The sequence below is a fragment of the Rhinatrema bivittatum genome, chromosome 4 (assembly GCF_901001135.1).
Source record: "Rhinatrema bivittatum chromosome 4, aRhiBiv1.1, whole genome shotgun sequence".
In the NCBI taxonomy this organism is placed as follows: domain Eukaryota; kingdom Metazoa; phylum Chordata; class Amphibia; order Gymnophiona; family Rhinatrematidae; genus Rhinatrema; species Rhinatrema bivittatum.
Window position 1 is genome coordinate 449,770,189 of NC_042618.1, and position 14,323 is coordinate 449,784,511.

The window sequence follows — 14,323 nt, forward strand, 5'->3', positions numbered from 1 at the left end:
GGAACCGAGAGTCACTCGGTGGCCCAGGAGGCTCAGGAGGTAATTTTTTGGGCCGAACAGCACTTAGTTCAGATAGCGGCCTCGCACATTGCAGGTGTTGAAAACTTCCAAGCGGATTTTCTAAGTCGCAGTTTGCAAGATCCAAGGGAGTGGGAGTTGTCCGAGTCAGTGATGCAGCTCAGCCAAGAGAAGTGGGGCTGTCGCCATGTGGATCTAATGGCGACTCGTCTCAACGTGAAGGCATCTTGTTTTTATGCCAAAGGCGAGAATACGACACTGAAGGTGTCAACACTCTGGTTCTACCCTGGCCTCGGGGAGTTCTGCTTTACATATCTCCCCCTTGGCCTCTGGTAGGCAAGGTGTTGCGTCGGATAGAGAGGCACCCAGGCAAAATGGTGTTGGTAGGCCTGGAATGGCCATGTCGACTGTGGTTCATGGATCTGGTCAACATGGTAATGGACGGACATGCGCTTCAGTCATTTTCCTTGCCTTCTTCAGCAGGGTCTTATATTTTCAGACCAGGCAGATCGCTTTTGTCTAGTGGCTTAGCTTTCGAGAGGTGGTGTCTGAGATGAAAAGAGTACTTAGAAGCGATCATCACTACTCTCCTACAAGCTAGACTGGCGTCTCCTTCATTGTCCTATGTCCTAGTCTGAAAGATCTTTGAGGCATGGTGTATATCCAAAAGCGTACAGGCCTTACGATCTTCGGTGTCTCATATTTTATCTTTCTTTCAAGAAGGTTTGATCAGAGGCCTGGCTTTCAATTCTCTCAGAATTCAGGTGGTAGTTCTGACTTGTCTGCGGAGTAAAGTTGAAGATTGCTCGTTGTTTTCTCAGCCCGATGTGGTTCGGTTCCTTAGGGGGGTTAAAAATCTGCACCCTCTGGTAAGGAGAGTTTGTCCATCCTGGAATCTTAATCTCATTCTCAGAGGTTTGTGTGAGGTTCCTTTTGAACCTCTCCGCAGAGCGACGCTTAAGGATTTGACTTTAAAGGTCGTTGTCTTGGTAGCCATTTGTTCTGCAAAGAGAATTTCTGAGTTGCAGGTTTTATCTTGCCATGATCCATTCCTTCAAATGTCGGACTTAGGAATGTCCTTGCGGACAGTACCCTTGTTTCTTCTGAAGGTGATATTCACTTTTCATGTTAATCAGACAGTGGAGCTTCTGGCTTTTCCGGATTTGGATACTTCTACGTCTCATGTGCAGGAGCTTAGGTTGTTGGATGTCTTGTAGGGCTTTGTTGAGGTATCTCAAGGTTACAAATAATTTTAGGAGATCTGATCATCTTTTCATTTCATGGAGTGGTTTGAATAAAGGTATCCAGGCTTCTAAGGCTACCATTGCGAGGTGGCTTAAGGAGGCTATTGGGTCGGCATACATTCTTAGCTGTCAGGTACCGGAAGGTTTGAGGGCTCACTCTGCTTGGTCTCAGGTGGCTTCGTGGGCAGAGGCCCAGCTGGTTTCTCCACAGGAAACTTGTAGAGCGGCGACTTGGAAGTTGCTACATACCTTTACAAGGAACTACCATCTGGATGTTGGGGGTTTTGAGTCTCGGTCATTTGGTGACAGTGTCTTGCAAGTGGGACTCTCCAGGTCCCAACCTTAATAGGGAGCTCTGGTACATCCCAGGAATCTGGACTGATCTGGGTATGTACAGGGAGAAGAAAATTGGTTCATACCTGCTGATTTTTGTTCCTGTAGTACCACAGATCAGTCCATAACCTGCCTGATCTATAAAGGGGGAGAGTCGTCTGCTCGGATGTAAGTTTTTGGTACACTTTGCAAATTTTTCATAAGTTTTTCTTTTTTTTTTTATGTTTTGCAAGTGTTTTGTGCTTGGGTACAGGTCAATACTGAGGAACTGCAGGTGGCACCATGGATTATGAAGCAGTGTCAGTGAACTTTCTCTGTCTCCAGGGATGCATAAACCAAGGAGTCTGGACTGATCCCTGGTACTACAGGAATGAAAATTAGCAGGAAAATCAATTTTCCTATATGCCATACTGGGTCAGACCAAGGGACCATCAAGCTCAGTATCCTGTCTCCAACAGTGGCCAATCCAAGTCACAAGTACCTGGCAAGTACCCAAACATTAAATAGATTTCAAGCAACTATTGCTTATTAATTAATAGCAGTTTATGGACTTCTCCTCCAGGAACTTATCCAAACCTTTTTTAAACCCAGTTATGCTAACTGCCGTAACCACATCCTCTGTCCACGAATCTTAATCATCTTAATCCTGTCAAAAATGATAAGGTTCTCTGATTGAACAGGTGACAGAATGGCACAAAAGAATGGAAGAACTTCGCCTTCAGGATCTGAAGCTGAATCGAGAGTTGGTCAAGGGAAAAGAAGAGATAAAGTATTTGAATAATATAATTTCTGAGCATGAGCGTACTATCATTGGTTTAGAAGAGGAAATTGTTCAGCAAAGCAAGGTACAAACACATCTCTTTATGCAAAAATAAATCTGGGTTCTACTCAGGGATGGTAACTTTAAAATGAGTGCACCCGCATGCCCAAATACATGCATATGTGGGCGCAATCCTACATACGCTGGAATTTTAAATCATCTGTGCAAGTGCGTGAGTATTATATAAAATATGCCTAACATATGTATGTGTGCTCCTAATTTCAAGCAGTTACACAAGATAATTTTATTCGCATATGTTTTCTTAGGACTTGGCTTTTACACGCGCAAGTGAGCACATTTTAAAACGTGCGAATAAAAGATATTAGTAGTTTGATCAAGTAGTCCACCATTTTGCCCAGTCTATCTCTAAGTCATCAAGACCCCTCTGGCTTTTCAGCCTGCAGTCCCTCCAGTTTACCCAGACCCCTCACACAATCAGTTTTTTAAAATAAGAGGAGTTTGCACTTGGCCCATAAATTCATGTATATGGCTTTTTTTTGCAAGCAACTGTTTTAAAATTTACCCCTAAGTAAATAAGCATATGCTATGTCTGGTTTGGATACATTTATCTGGTTTTAGTTTAAAAGGAATAGGAACCATTCTGACTGTGTGTTACATTCACCTGAGTGGTTTTTTTTTTTGCTAATCTCAGTTTCATGAAGAGCGGCAGATGGCATGGGATCAGAGAGAAGTAGAGCTTGAACGCCAGTTAGACATGTTTGAGCGTCAGCAACATGAAGTACTTAACACTGCCCGGAAGGTACTTGGTTTAGGTGATTTCAGAGAAATTATGAGTCCTGTTTGATAGTTTGAAGGTGGTTTTCATGTGTGTCATTTCTGCTTCTTTGCAGTTCGAAGAGGCTACTGGCTCAGTCCCTGATGCCAGTTTGCCCCTTCCACAGCAGCTAGATATAGCACTGAGAAAAATTAGGGAACATGTTCGAACAATCCTGGAAACTCAAGCAGCCTGCAAAGCTTTAGAAGAGGTGGGTAGATGAATAAGCCTGTTATGAAAGATTGTGTCCCGTAAAACCTGAATGAGAAAATGAATGCAGTTTTTAAGTGTTTGATCGGTAATTGAAATCTACCAAGGGAAAGTCTCCTTTTTTTTCTCCTCAATCAAACAGGATGGTAGTCTTCACATGTGGGTGACATCATCAGATGGAGCCTGGCACGGAAAACTTCTGTCAAAATTTCTAGAAATTTTGACTGGCCGACTGAGTATGCCCAGCCTGCTGCTATCCATGCATCCACTTAAGGTCCCCCTTCAGTGTCTTCTTTTCCGCAGTGCAGTAGCCTTGCTGTTGTGTAGCTCCAAACCCTTGAAAGCGTTTTGCTGAGATTTTCAAGGTTTTTATGCGTTTGGTCCCCCTTGCATTCGGTTCCTTTGGAAGGTACCTGTGGCTTTTTCCATCGGGTTTTTCGCGGTCGATTCCCAACCCCTGCCTTGGGTTCCCGTCAGTCATTGACTGTGCGCCAGCCTCTTTTTTCGATGGCGTCATCAGGTTTTCGACAGTGTCCACAGACCATGTCCATCATGGATCCACATGAGGTGTGTATACCTCATGTGGGGGCCTCGCACGACGTTCGAGGGTGTCATTGTGTGATCAAATGACCCCCAAAGGGCGACGTGCGCGCCTAGACAAAATGGAGAAGCTCTTTCCCTGTACGTACCAGGATCAGTCCAGGACACCTGGGTTGTGACTCCGCACCAGTAGATGGAGACAGACTAAAACTTGTGGGCAGAGCATATATGCCCCTGTGCCAGTCACAGCCCCTCAGTCTTACTCTGTCTCCAGTAGGTGGTGCAGGTCCGGTCACAGCCCTGTCAGGCCTGATTCTGTGTGGTTAGTCAGGTTCGCTTTTTGGGTTTTATTTTCTATTAGGCCTATTTGGTTTTTTTTCTGCAAATTGGGTTTTTTGTTTAATTTGGTTAATTTTAGTCCTGGTTGCCCTGCGTCCCAGGGGAGTTGAGAGGTCCTGAGGGGACTACCCTCCCCAGGTTGAGGCCGCTGCTAGGGTTGAGGACCCGGCTGGACTAGTAGCAGCGTCAGGGGTGACACCGGGGAGCCCGGTTCACTCACCCCTGCAGGACAGAGGGCTTTTTCAGTACCAGGGACAGCGTTTTTTTCTGTTAAAAAAAAAAAAAAAAAAAAAAAAAAAAAAGTGTTTTGACTTTTGTTTCTGTCTGCTCTCCGTTGCCTGGCGTTGCGCTCCGTCCCGCTCGGGGGGGGGGGGGGGGGGGCATCGTCGGCAGGGGGGAGGTCGCCGATTTCGCCGCGGTGATTTTTTTCTTTTTCCTCAGCGCCCCTCAGTGTTTTTCGGCGCGTCCTTTGGTTTCCCGCGATTTTCTCGATGCCGCGCGGCTCGCAGTGCAGGGCCTGCGGCTCGGCGCGCGCGCATCTCTCCCGGGACGGCCTTTGCTCGGCCTGCGTCCCGGGAGACGAGAGATCATCGGGGGCACCTCGGGGGACCCGTTCCCGGGTGGCACGATCGCAGTCGCAGGGGGGAGGGGCCCCTGACAGGCCTCCTGATTCTTTCCCGGTTTCCGCGGGAGTGGCGGCCATTTTGTCCACCGGCCGGGTAGTCTCACGCGAAACGGTGGAGGCCTCGGTTTTGCCCCCTGAGCTCTCCCCGCAGCGGGGTGCGGCGGGAGAGGCCCCCTCGGAGGGGCCCCGGTCCCGGGGACTTCGGAAATCGATTCTTCGGATTCGGGCGAGCTCTCAGAGGATTTGGCGCTTTTGCTGCGCAAGGTGCTCCGATATAGGCGAAGCAAGCGCAGTCGGGGGGACGCCTCGCGCGCTCGGGTCCACCGGTCCCCGCCGAAGAAAAAGCCGGCCAGGAGGACGGCGAATGTCGCCCAGGCCGCGGGCCGGAGCAAGCGGCTTCCGCGAGGGGTGCCGCAGGACTCGGAGTCCGAAGAATCCGCCAAGGCGGACACGGAGGCCTCTGAGGAGCCCCTGCCGGGAGCCGGGAAGGCAGCGTCAGATGGCTCCGCGCAGCTCGCTCCGGGGAAAGGAGCACAGGCCGTCGATGGGGATGACCCCAAGGTGGTGCGTTTGTTCCGTAGGGAGGAGCTGTCGCCGCTTATCCCGGCCATTCTCCAGGAGCTGGGGATTGATGCCCCTCCTGTGGTGGTCCGCCAGGAGGCAAATATGGATCCTGTCCTGCTCGGGCTCACAGGGCCGGCGGTTGCTTTTCCTTTTCATTTTTCGTCCACGGATATCCTCTTCAAGGAATGGGATACTCCGGAGTTGGGTTTGAAGGTCAGCAAGGCCATGGACAAGCTTTACCCTTTGCCGGAGGACGCGCTGGAGCTCCTCCGGCTCCCAAAAGTGGATTCGGCGGTGTCCGCTGTCACGAAGAGGTCTACCATCCCGGTCACGGGAGCAACAGCCCTCCGGGATATTCAAGACCGGAAGTTGGAGGTTCAACTCAAAAAGATTTTCGAGGTCTCTGCCCTAGGAGTGCGGGCCGCCATGTGCACGAATTTTGCTATGCGGGCTAGTCTGCGCTGGGCTCAAGTCCTTCAGGCGAATTCGGGTCTCTCTGCAGAGGAGGCTTCTCAAGCAGACAGGTTGGAGGCGGCCGTTGCCTATGGGGCCGATGCGCTCCATGATCTGTTGCGCACCTCAGCTCACTCCATGGTGGCAGCAGTGTCGGCGCGTCGTCTTCTTTGGCTGCGCAACTGGGCACCGGATGGCTCTTCCAAGGCTCACCTTGGGGCATTGCCATTTAAAGGGAAATTGCTATTCGGCAAGGAGTTAGATGATTTGTTGGTTTCCCTGGGTGAGAATCGAGCGTTTAAGCTGCCGGAGGATAGGGTCCGTCCGCGATCTTCCTTCTCAGGCAGAGCCCGGTTCCGGGGGCCCAGGAAGTCCAGACTGCAAAGATCCTCTGGATCCTCATATAGGTCGTCCTCCTCGTGGAACGCTCAGTGGCAGCAGTCCTTTCGGGGCAAGCGTTTTGGCTGGCAAGGAGGGGCTCCGTCGGGTGCGGGGTCCAAGCCTTCACAATGAAGTTCGGCCGGCCCATCCCTCCTCGCGGCTTCGGCACGTTGTCCCAAACGTGGGGGCGCGTCTCTCCTTCTTTCTCGAGGAATGGGCCAGCATGACGTCGGATTGGGTCCTCGACGTGATAAGACACGGCTACGAGTTACATTTTGCTCGCATCCCAGCGGACAAGTTCCTGGTCTCTCCCTGCCAGGATCCCAAGAAGAAGGCGGCGGTGCTAGACACCATCCAAAGACTAGAAAGCTTGGGAGCCATCTCTCCGGATCCAGCCGATCAGTACGGCAAAGACGGCTCTTTCCGCCCCATTCTGGATCTGAAGGGAGTCAACAGATGCCTTCGGGTTCCTCATTTCAAGATGGAAACCATTCGTTCCGTGATCGCGTCAGTGCGCCCCGGCGAATTCCTGGCGTCCCTAGACCTCACAGAAGCATTCCTTCATGTGGGCATCCATCCAGCGTTTCAGCGGTTCCTGCGGTTTGCATTATGCGCAGGCACTTCCAGTTCCGGGCGCTCCCGTTCGGCCTGGCGACAGCGCCTCGGACATTCACGAAAGTGATGGTGGTCGTGGCGGCGCAGTTGCGGCGGGAAGGCCTGCTGGTTCACCCTTACTTCGACGATTGGCTAATCCGAGCGAAGTCTCAGAGTCTGTGTCGGCAGGCGGTGACCAGGGTGTTACAGCTCTTGCAGTCCCTGGGCTGGGTGGTCAACTACAACAAGAGTCATCTCGAACCTTCTCAGTCCTTGGAGTATCTTGGAGCCCTTTTCGACACGAAGCGAGGCAAAGTGATTCTCTCTCAGGAACGGATATGCAAACTGCAGTCTCAGGTGCTACGTCTTCTGTCGCTACACCGGCCACGAGTCTGCGATTACCTGACGGTTCTGGGGTCTATGGCGTCCACTCTGGCGTTAGTCCCTTGGGCGTTCGCTCATCTACGACCGCTGCAGTCCTCATTGCTTTCCCGCTGGAAACCGGTTTCCGAGGTTTTTTTTATCTACCTCTCCCTCTCGAGGGTCAGGCGCGAGCCAGCCTGAGCTGGTGGCTGGATTCCAAGCATCTCTCCTGTGGAGTGTCCCTTCTGGTGCCCGACTGGACGGTGGTGACCACGGATGCCAGTCTTTCCGGCTGGGGGGGCAGTGTGCCAAGGGAAGTCGGTTCAGGGTCTGTGGTCAGTCGCAGACCCGGTGGTCTATCAACCGGCTGGAGACCAGAGCGGTCCGTCTGGCGCTGCATGCTTTTCTACCCCTAGTACGCGGACAGGCGGTCCGGGTATTGTCGGACAACGCTACTACCGTGGCTTACATCAATCGCCAGGGCGGGACAAGAAGTCCTCTAGTGGCGGAGGAGGCGCAGCTCTTGATGCTCTGGGCAGAGCGGCATCTCAGCCATCTCGCTGCGTCCCACATTGCAGGAGTCGACAACATCCAGGCGGATTTTCTCAGCCGTCACCGTCTGGATCCCGGAGAGTGGGAGCTGGCGGACGAGGCGTTTCTCTTCATCTGCAAGACTTGGGGAACGCCCCACATGGATCTGATGGCCACGTGGCACAGCGCAAAGGCTCCGAGATTTTACAGTCGACGTCGCGAAAGGGGCGCAGAGGGAGTCGACGCGTTGGTGCTTCCCTGGCCGACGGATGTGCTTCTGTATGTGTTCCCACCGTGGCCCATGATTGGCAAGATTCTGCGGCGCATAGAATTGCACCCGTCCAACGTGATCATGGTGGCGCCGGCCCCGTCTGTTTTGGAGGATGCGGATCACTTCTGTCTCGCGGCATAGCTTTTGAGAGGTACTGGTTGAAAAGAAAAGGCTATTCGGATGCGGTCGTTACTACGTTGCTGAGATCCCAAAAACAGTCTACTTCCCTGGCTTATGTTCGGGTCTGGGTAGTTTTTGAGGAATGGTGCGTGGAGCGGGGTCTGAATCCCACTTCCGCTTCTATTTCTGATATTTTGGCGTTTCTCCAGGCGGGGCTCGCCAAAGGTTTAGCGTGCAATTCCCTTTGGATCCAAGTGGCGGCGCTTGGTTGTTTGCGAGGTAAGGTCCGGAGAGTCTCTCTGGCTCTCCACCCAGATATCTTCCGCTTTCTTAGGGGAGCTAAGCACCCCCGTCCTCCGTTGCGGCCCCCTTGCCCGTCTTGGAACCTCAACTGGGTACTCTCAGCCTTATGCTCAGCGCCGTTTGAGCCCCTGAAACGTTCTACGCTCAAGGATCTCACGTTGAAGACCGTATTCCTGGTGGCGATTGCATCGGCCCGTCGTGTTTCAGAATTACAGGCGTTGTCCTGTACGGAGCCCTTCTTGCGCATCTCCGATTCGGGGGTTTCCTTGCGGACGGTTCCCTCCTTCCTTCCTAAGGTCGTGTCGTCGTTCCATTTGAATCAGTCGATTGAACTTCCCGCTTTCATGGTTGGGGAGTCTTCGGACCCGAAAACGAAAGACTTGAGAAAACTAGATGTGCGGAGGTCCCTTCTTCGCTATCTAGAGGTTACTAATCCGTTTCGGGTGACGGATCATCTGTTTGTGTTGACTTCGGGTCCAAAGAAAGGTGCTGCAGCGTCCCGCACGACAATTGCCCGTTGGCTCAAGAAAGCCATTGGTTCTGCGTATCTTCTGCGTGGAAAATCGCCGCCGGTGGGTCTTCGGGATCATTCGACGCGGTCTCACGCTGCGTCTTGGGCGGAATCTTCTCAGGTGTCGCCTCAAGAGATCTGCAGGGCGGCTACCTGGAAGTCGTTACATACCTTCATTACACATTACCGGTTGGATGTTCAGGCTACTGAAGCTGGGGGTTTTGGAGAGAGGGTACTCTGAGCGGGACTCTCTGCTTCCCACCCTCGGTAAGTTAGCTCTGGTACATCCCAGGTGTCCTGGACTGATCCTGGTACGTACAGGGAAAGGAAAATTAGTTTATTACCTGATAATTTTCGTTCCTGTAGTACCAAGGATCAGTCCAGGATCCCGCCCACAGTGCTGCGCTATAGTAATGAAGAGTCCGCTCTTTATTGTTTCTTTCACTACGCTGACCCTTGTTGATTCGCTCTCCCGGTTGGGGAGTCTGGTTCCTGTAGGGGTGTTGGATTTCTTTCGTTTCCCTACCAAGTTTGTATGGTTAGTTATGGTTGCCTTTTGGCTTTTGTCTACTTTGACATTACGTATGACTGAGGGGCTGTGACTGGCACAGGGGCATATATGCTCCGCCCACAAGTTTTAGTCTGTCTCCATCTACTGGTGCGGCGTCACAACCCAGGTGTCCTGGACTGATCCTTGGTACTACAGGAACGAAAATTATCAGGTAAGAAACTAATTTTCCTTTGGCTCTTCAAAACCCTCCACTTCGTCGTCGGTGTCCTTCGCGGCTAAGGACCGCAGGGACCATCTCCATTGCTCCCCTTGGCGATCCCGCTCTCCAGCATCCCTAAAGATTGTGGAGAGAGAGATCGATCCTCAGTGGTCTCTCCCCTCCCCCTAACCTCAGGGTCATCTTCATCCTCTGCGCCGGAGAAAGGCCGGGCCAAGCACTGGAAACCAAGGAAACATCAACACCGGTCACTATCCCCACACGGTTCTGATTTCGGAGTGGCAACAGTGGCCGCAAAGCCGCCATTGAAGCGGCACCGGCCACCAGAGGCCCCATCCTCCGGTGCCCCCGGTATCCCGAGGCGTTCCCCACCGGTCACAGTGCTGGCTGCTGTGCCTCCTCGCGAGCCCTCCGAGGATGTGCCGGTGATGCCTTGTCCCCCTCCATCAGTCCTTACTACCCAGGACTTTCAGGAGGAGCTGGACCGCAGGGTGCAATCGGCGGTGCTCAAAGCACTTTGGAGCGTTGAGCTGCCGGTGCCACCGGCCTCCATACCAGTGCCTGAGCCTCCACCTTCATTGTTTGCACCTCTGCTGGAGCGTCTGGACGTCCTTCTAGGCGTCCTACCAACACAACCGGTGCTCGAGGCCCCCGATGCCTCCTCGGCCACCAATGCCCTCCACCAGAGCGACCCAAATTCCTGGGTCCTCAGAGGAGGAAAAGGCCTTAGGGACTCGGGTGCCCATGCCCGCGGTTCCCCAGGCCGCCGCTGGTTCCTCCTGGCATACCACGGCTGATGCCCCCCTCATTGCCTGGGGGTCCATCGATGCCCTTGGGGTCCAGGCCTTCTATCCCTACCGGTCTCCGCCCTCAGTGCCCGGACCTTAGCAAGGAGGAGGGTCCCTATGACCCGTGGGGTGATGACTCTTTGGACGTGTCCTCAGAGTTCTCAGATGATCCCCTCTCGGAGCCTTCCCATCCAGAGGAGCGGCGCCGATCTCCACCCAAGGACCTGTCTTTCGCCTGCTTTGTGAGGACCATGGCAGAAGCCATTCCCTTCTAGCTCCTAGCACGCCCGTCTATGTGCTTTCTTGGCTGGAGCGCCCAAATCGACGGGCACTCAATGAAAGCATGCCCGTCTATGTGCTTTCATTGACCGGAGCGCCCGTCGATTTGGGCGCTCCAGCCAATGAAAGCACATAGACGGGCGCGCGTGACATCACGGCCCTGGCTCACCTCACGCCGAGCCAGGAGAACCGGGACCTGCGCGGGGGGAGGGACGCCGCAAGCCGCTTCACAATTTGGCCGAGCCAGGAAGGAAGGAAGGATTGGGGTGGATGGAGCCCTAGCTGTGGCTGCAGGTGGAGAATGTGAATACAAGGGGGAATGGATATGGAAACTTGTGCCAGACTGGACAAGTTGCTTTAATTGGTGGCCATTGTACTGCTGTTGCTGTTGCCGAGCCAGAAGAACCGGGACCTGCGCGGGGGGGACCGCTGTGAGCCGCTTTCGCCGCCGGCTGCCCCCTCCGGAGGGCGGCAGAGAAGGGAAGGGGCTGAAAAGCAACAAAAACGGTAAGAAAACAACAAAAAGTAATGTCGAGTCGCTTCGGGAGGAGGGGATTTTAGGTTTTTAGAGGTTTCCTTTTGGGGGAAAGTTTGCCGCCTACCCTTACCCCTGCCTCTAACGCAGGGGTAAGGGTAGGCGGTAAGTTAGCAGGTTAAACGCGGGGCAAAACGGCAGGGTAAAATAGCGATAGTTGGGGCGCGCGTTACTGTATGGGAGGGAATAGCTAATTCGATCGTTTACATCTAATATACATGCCGCGGGTGGAAGGGGTTACCCGGTGATTTAAAGAGGCGGTAAGGATGGGTTAAAGGGGATAGTGTATCGCAGGAAGGGCTAACGCGGCCGAAAAGTGAGTAGAAAGCGGGTTAGGAGCAGGGTAACTGCGGCCCCACTTTACTGTATCGAGCTGATAGTTTGGCTATGTCGAGGGTGAGGTTGCTCCATGAGCTGAGGGCAGCTTCGGGGGAAGAGCAGTCTAGTTTGGTTAGGGATTCGGTAAGTACGGAGGTAAGCTCCTCAGAGGAGCAGGATTTTCTGAAGAAGGAGTTATTTTGAGGATGGTTGCAGGAGGTGGGGGAGTTTATAGTGAGCTGAGTCTCGATGAGTGAGTGGTCTGACCAGGGAACTGGAGTACAGTCGGTGGGGGATGGTGCGTGGATGCAGGAGTTAATGAAAATAAAGTCTAGGGTGTGCCCAGCTTTATGTGTGGGGGTGGACATGAATTGAGTGAAGCCTATGACCTGAAGGGCAGCAAGGAATGTTTCACATGAGGGGGAGAGTGGTGTGGAGTCCATGTGGATATTGAAATCTCCTAGTAGAATGGCGGGTTTTTCAAAGTTAATGTTTTATTTTTATTTATTTATTTAAAAACTCTTCTATACCGTCGTTAAGTTGGAGAACCATCACAACGGTTTACATATAGGCACGATAACAATTATGAGTGGTATAGATTACAACTTGAGTATGTGCCGACATAATTCAGTAACAATATAGTGCAATAAGCTAAAAGTTTAAGTGAGCTAATCAATTTGGTATGACAGTTTCTCAACGGTATAAGATTAACATTACTATGAGTTTGTTCGGTGCGTCCAACTTAATCAATTGTTTTTCTCCTTCACTTTGTCTTTATCGAAGGCTTGTTTATAGAGCCAGGTTTTCAGGTTAGATTTGAAGATTTTCAGATTTCTCTGGAGCCTTAATTCGAGAGGCATGGTGTTCCATATTACGGGGCCAGCCAGTGACAGTTCTCTTTCCCTAACTTGAGTGAGCCGTGCTGTTTTGACTGAGGGGACAGTAAGTAGGGCCTTATTTGCAGATCTTAGGTTTCTGTGAGGGACGTGTACGCGCAGAGCTGTGTTAAGCCAGTCGGCTTTTTCCTCATGTATTAGCTTATGGATTATACATAGAACTTTGTATTGTATTCTTTGTTCTATTGGGAGCCAATGTAGTTCGGCGAGTGTTCCAGTTATGTGGTCCCTTCTTTTTTTGCCGGTTAAAATTCTTGCAGCGGAGTTTTGTAGTATTTGCAACGGCCTAAGAGTAGATTGTGGTAGCCCTAGTAATAGTGCATTACAATAGTCTGTGCTTGCGAATATCAGTGCCTGTAGGATTGTGCGAAGGTTGTTTAGTGTTAAGAGGGGTTTCAGTCTTCTAAGAGTCATTAGTTTACCATATCCTTCTTTTATTTTCTGAGAGATGTGCTGTTTCATGCATAGCTCAGGGTCCACTATAACCCCAAGATTCCGTACTTTTCTTGCTAGTTCCACATCTTGCATATTTTTTATTTTGATTGTTTTTTCGTTCGAGGTGTAAGTATTCAGTTTTGTCTATGTTTATTACTAATTCCATCTGATTTAGGAGCTGTTTTATTATTTCAAGGTACATGTTGTCTAGTTGCATTGTTTCCTCGATGGAGTTAACTATGGGTAACAGTAGTTGGATATCGTCTGCATATAGGTAATGTGTGATTCCTAGTCCTGCTAGAAGATGACAGATTGGCAGTAGGTAAATGTTGAAGAGTGTTGCGTATAGGGCTGATCCTTGTGGGACACCTGTTGTTAGTTTAATTTTGTCTGAAAGTGAATTTTTGATTTGTGCTTGGAAGTATCTGTTGTTTAGATATGATTCAAACCAGTTTAAAGTTTTGTTATTGAGTCCAATTTCTTTCAGTCGAGTGATTAGTATTTTGTCGGATATAACTTTGTCGGATATAACTTCTATAAGGGGGGAGGGGTTGCGTTCCAGAAGGCCTGGGGAGGAATAGCAAGGCAGATTTGGAGTTCAGGGGATTTAAACAGACCAATTTCGTATTTGGGTGGGGTACTGATGTTCAGTGGTTTGAGTATGAGGTTCTTTTTGGCGGCTAAGAGGATGCCTCCACCTTTTTTTCTGGGTCTAGGAATGGAGAATATGTCATAGGATTGGGTGGGGAGTTGGTTTAGGATTATTGTGTCCGTATCCTTGAGCCAGGTTTCCGTGACTGCGCAGATATCAGGTTTGCAGTCTAGGAGGAGGTCATCTAAGATGTGTGTTTTTTTGGAGAGGGACTGTGCATTAAAGAGGACTAGGGATAAAGTGGTGAGTCCTAGTATTTGTGTTAATGGAGAGAGGAGGATAGGCAGGAGGGATTTGCGCTGGCCTGGGGGGTCCACAAGAAGGAAGCAAGGTGTTCTATGTGATGGGTGATATATACGGGGGATGGGATATGAGGGGAAATTGGAGGCCGAGTGAGGGGGCATAGCAGATTAGAATAGGGCCTGGATGGCCAGGGGGTGTAAGGGGGTGTGTGTGGTGAGGAGCAGGGAGGAGAAATTAGCAGGGTTAGCAGGCTGGTACAATATAGTGCAATGCAATGCAAATGATACAATATAATGCAGTGTGAGACAGTAGCACAGCTTATCAAGGAATGAGTATGAGCATAGCATGCCAATATAATTACAGTTAGGAAGAGTGCATCAGGTTTGTGAGGTGTCCGGTCGGTCTAAGCAGATCTTGCCGTCAGTTCTGGGGCGGATGACGATGGGCACACCAA

General features: G+C 51.3%; 1 protein-coding gene across 3 annotated transcripts in view; it reads left to right on the plus strand.

Moving 5' to 3' along the window:
- CEP290 (centrosomal protein 290) overlaps positions 1 to 14,323 on the plus strand; it is a 557,889-nt gene that overhangs the window by 304,999 nt on the left and 238,567 nt on the right. For all 3 annotated transcript variants that reach the window (XR_003856690.1, XM_029601651.1, XM_029601650.1), the window contains exons 31-33: positions 2,276 to 2,440; positions 3,068 to 3,175; positions 3,267 to 3,401. Coding sequence is in view for 2 of the 3 variants with exons in the window: in XM_029601651.1 (XP_029457511.1) it covers positions 2,276 to 2,440; positions 3,068 to 3,175; positions 3,267 to 3,401 (408 nt within the window). In the remaining variant the exon portion in view is untranslated. The remainder of the gene's footprint in view (positions 1 to 2,275; positions 2,441 to 3,067; positions 3,176 to 3,266; positions 3,402 to 14,323) is intronic.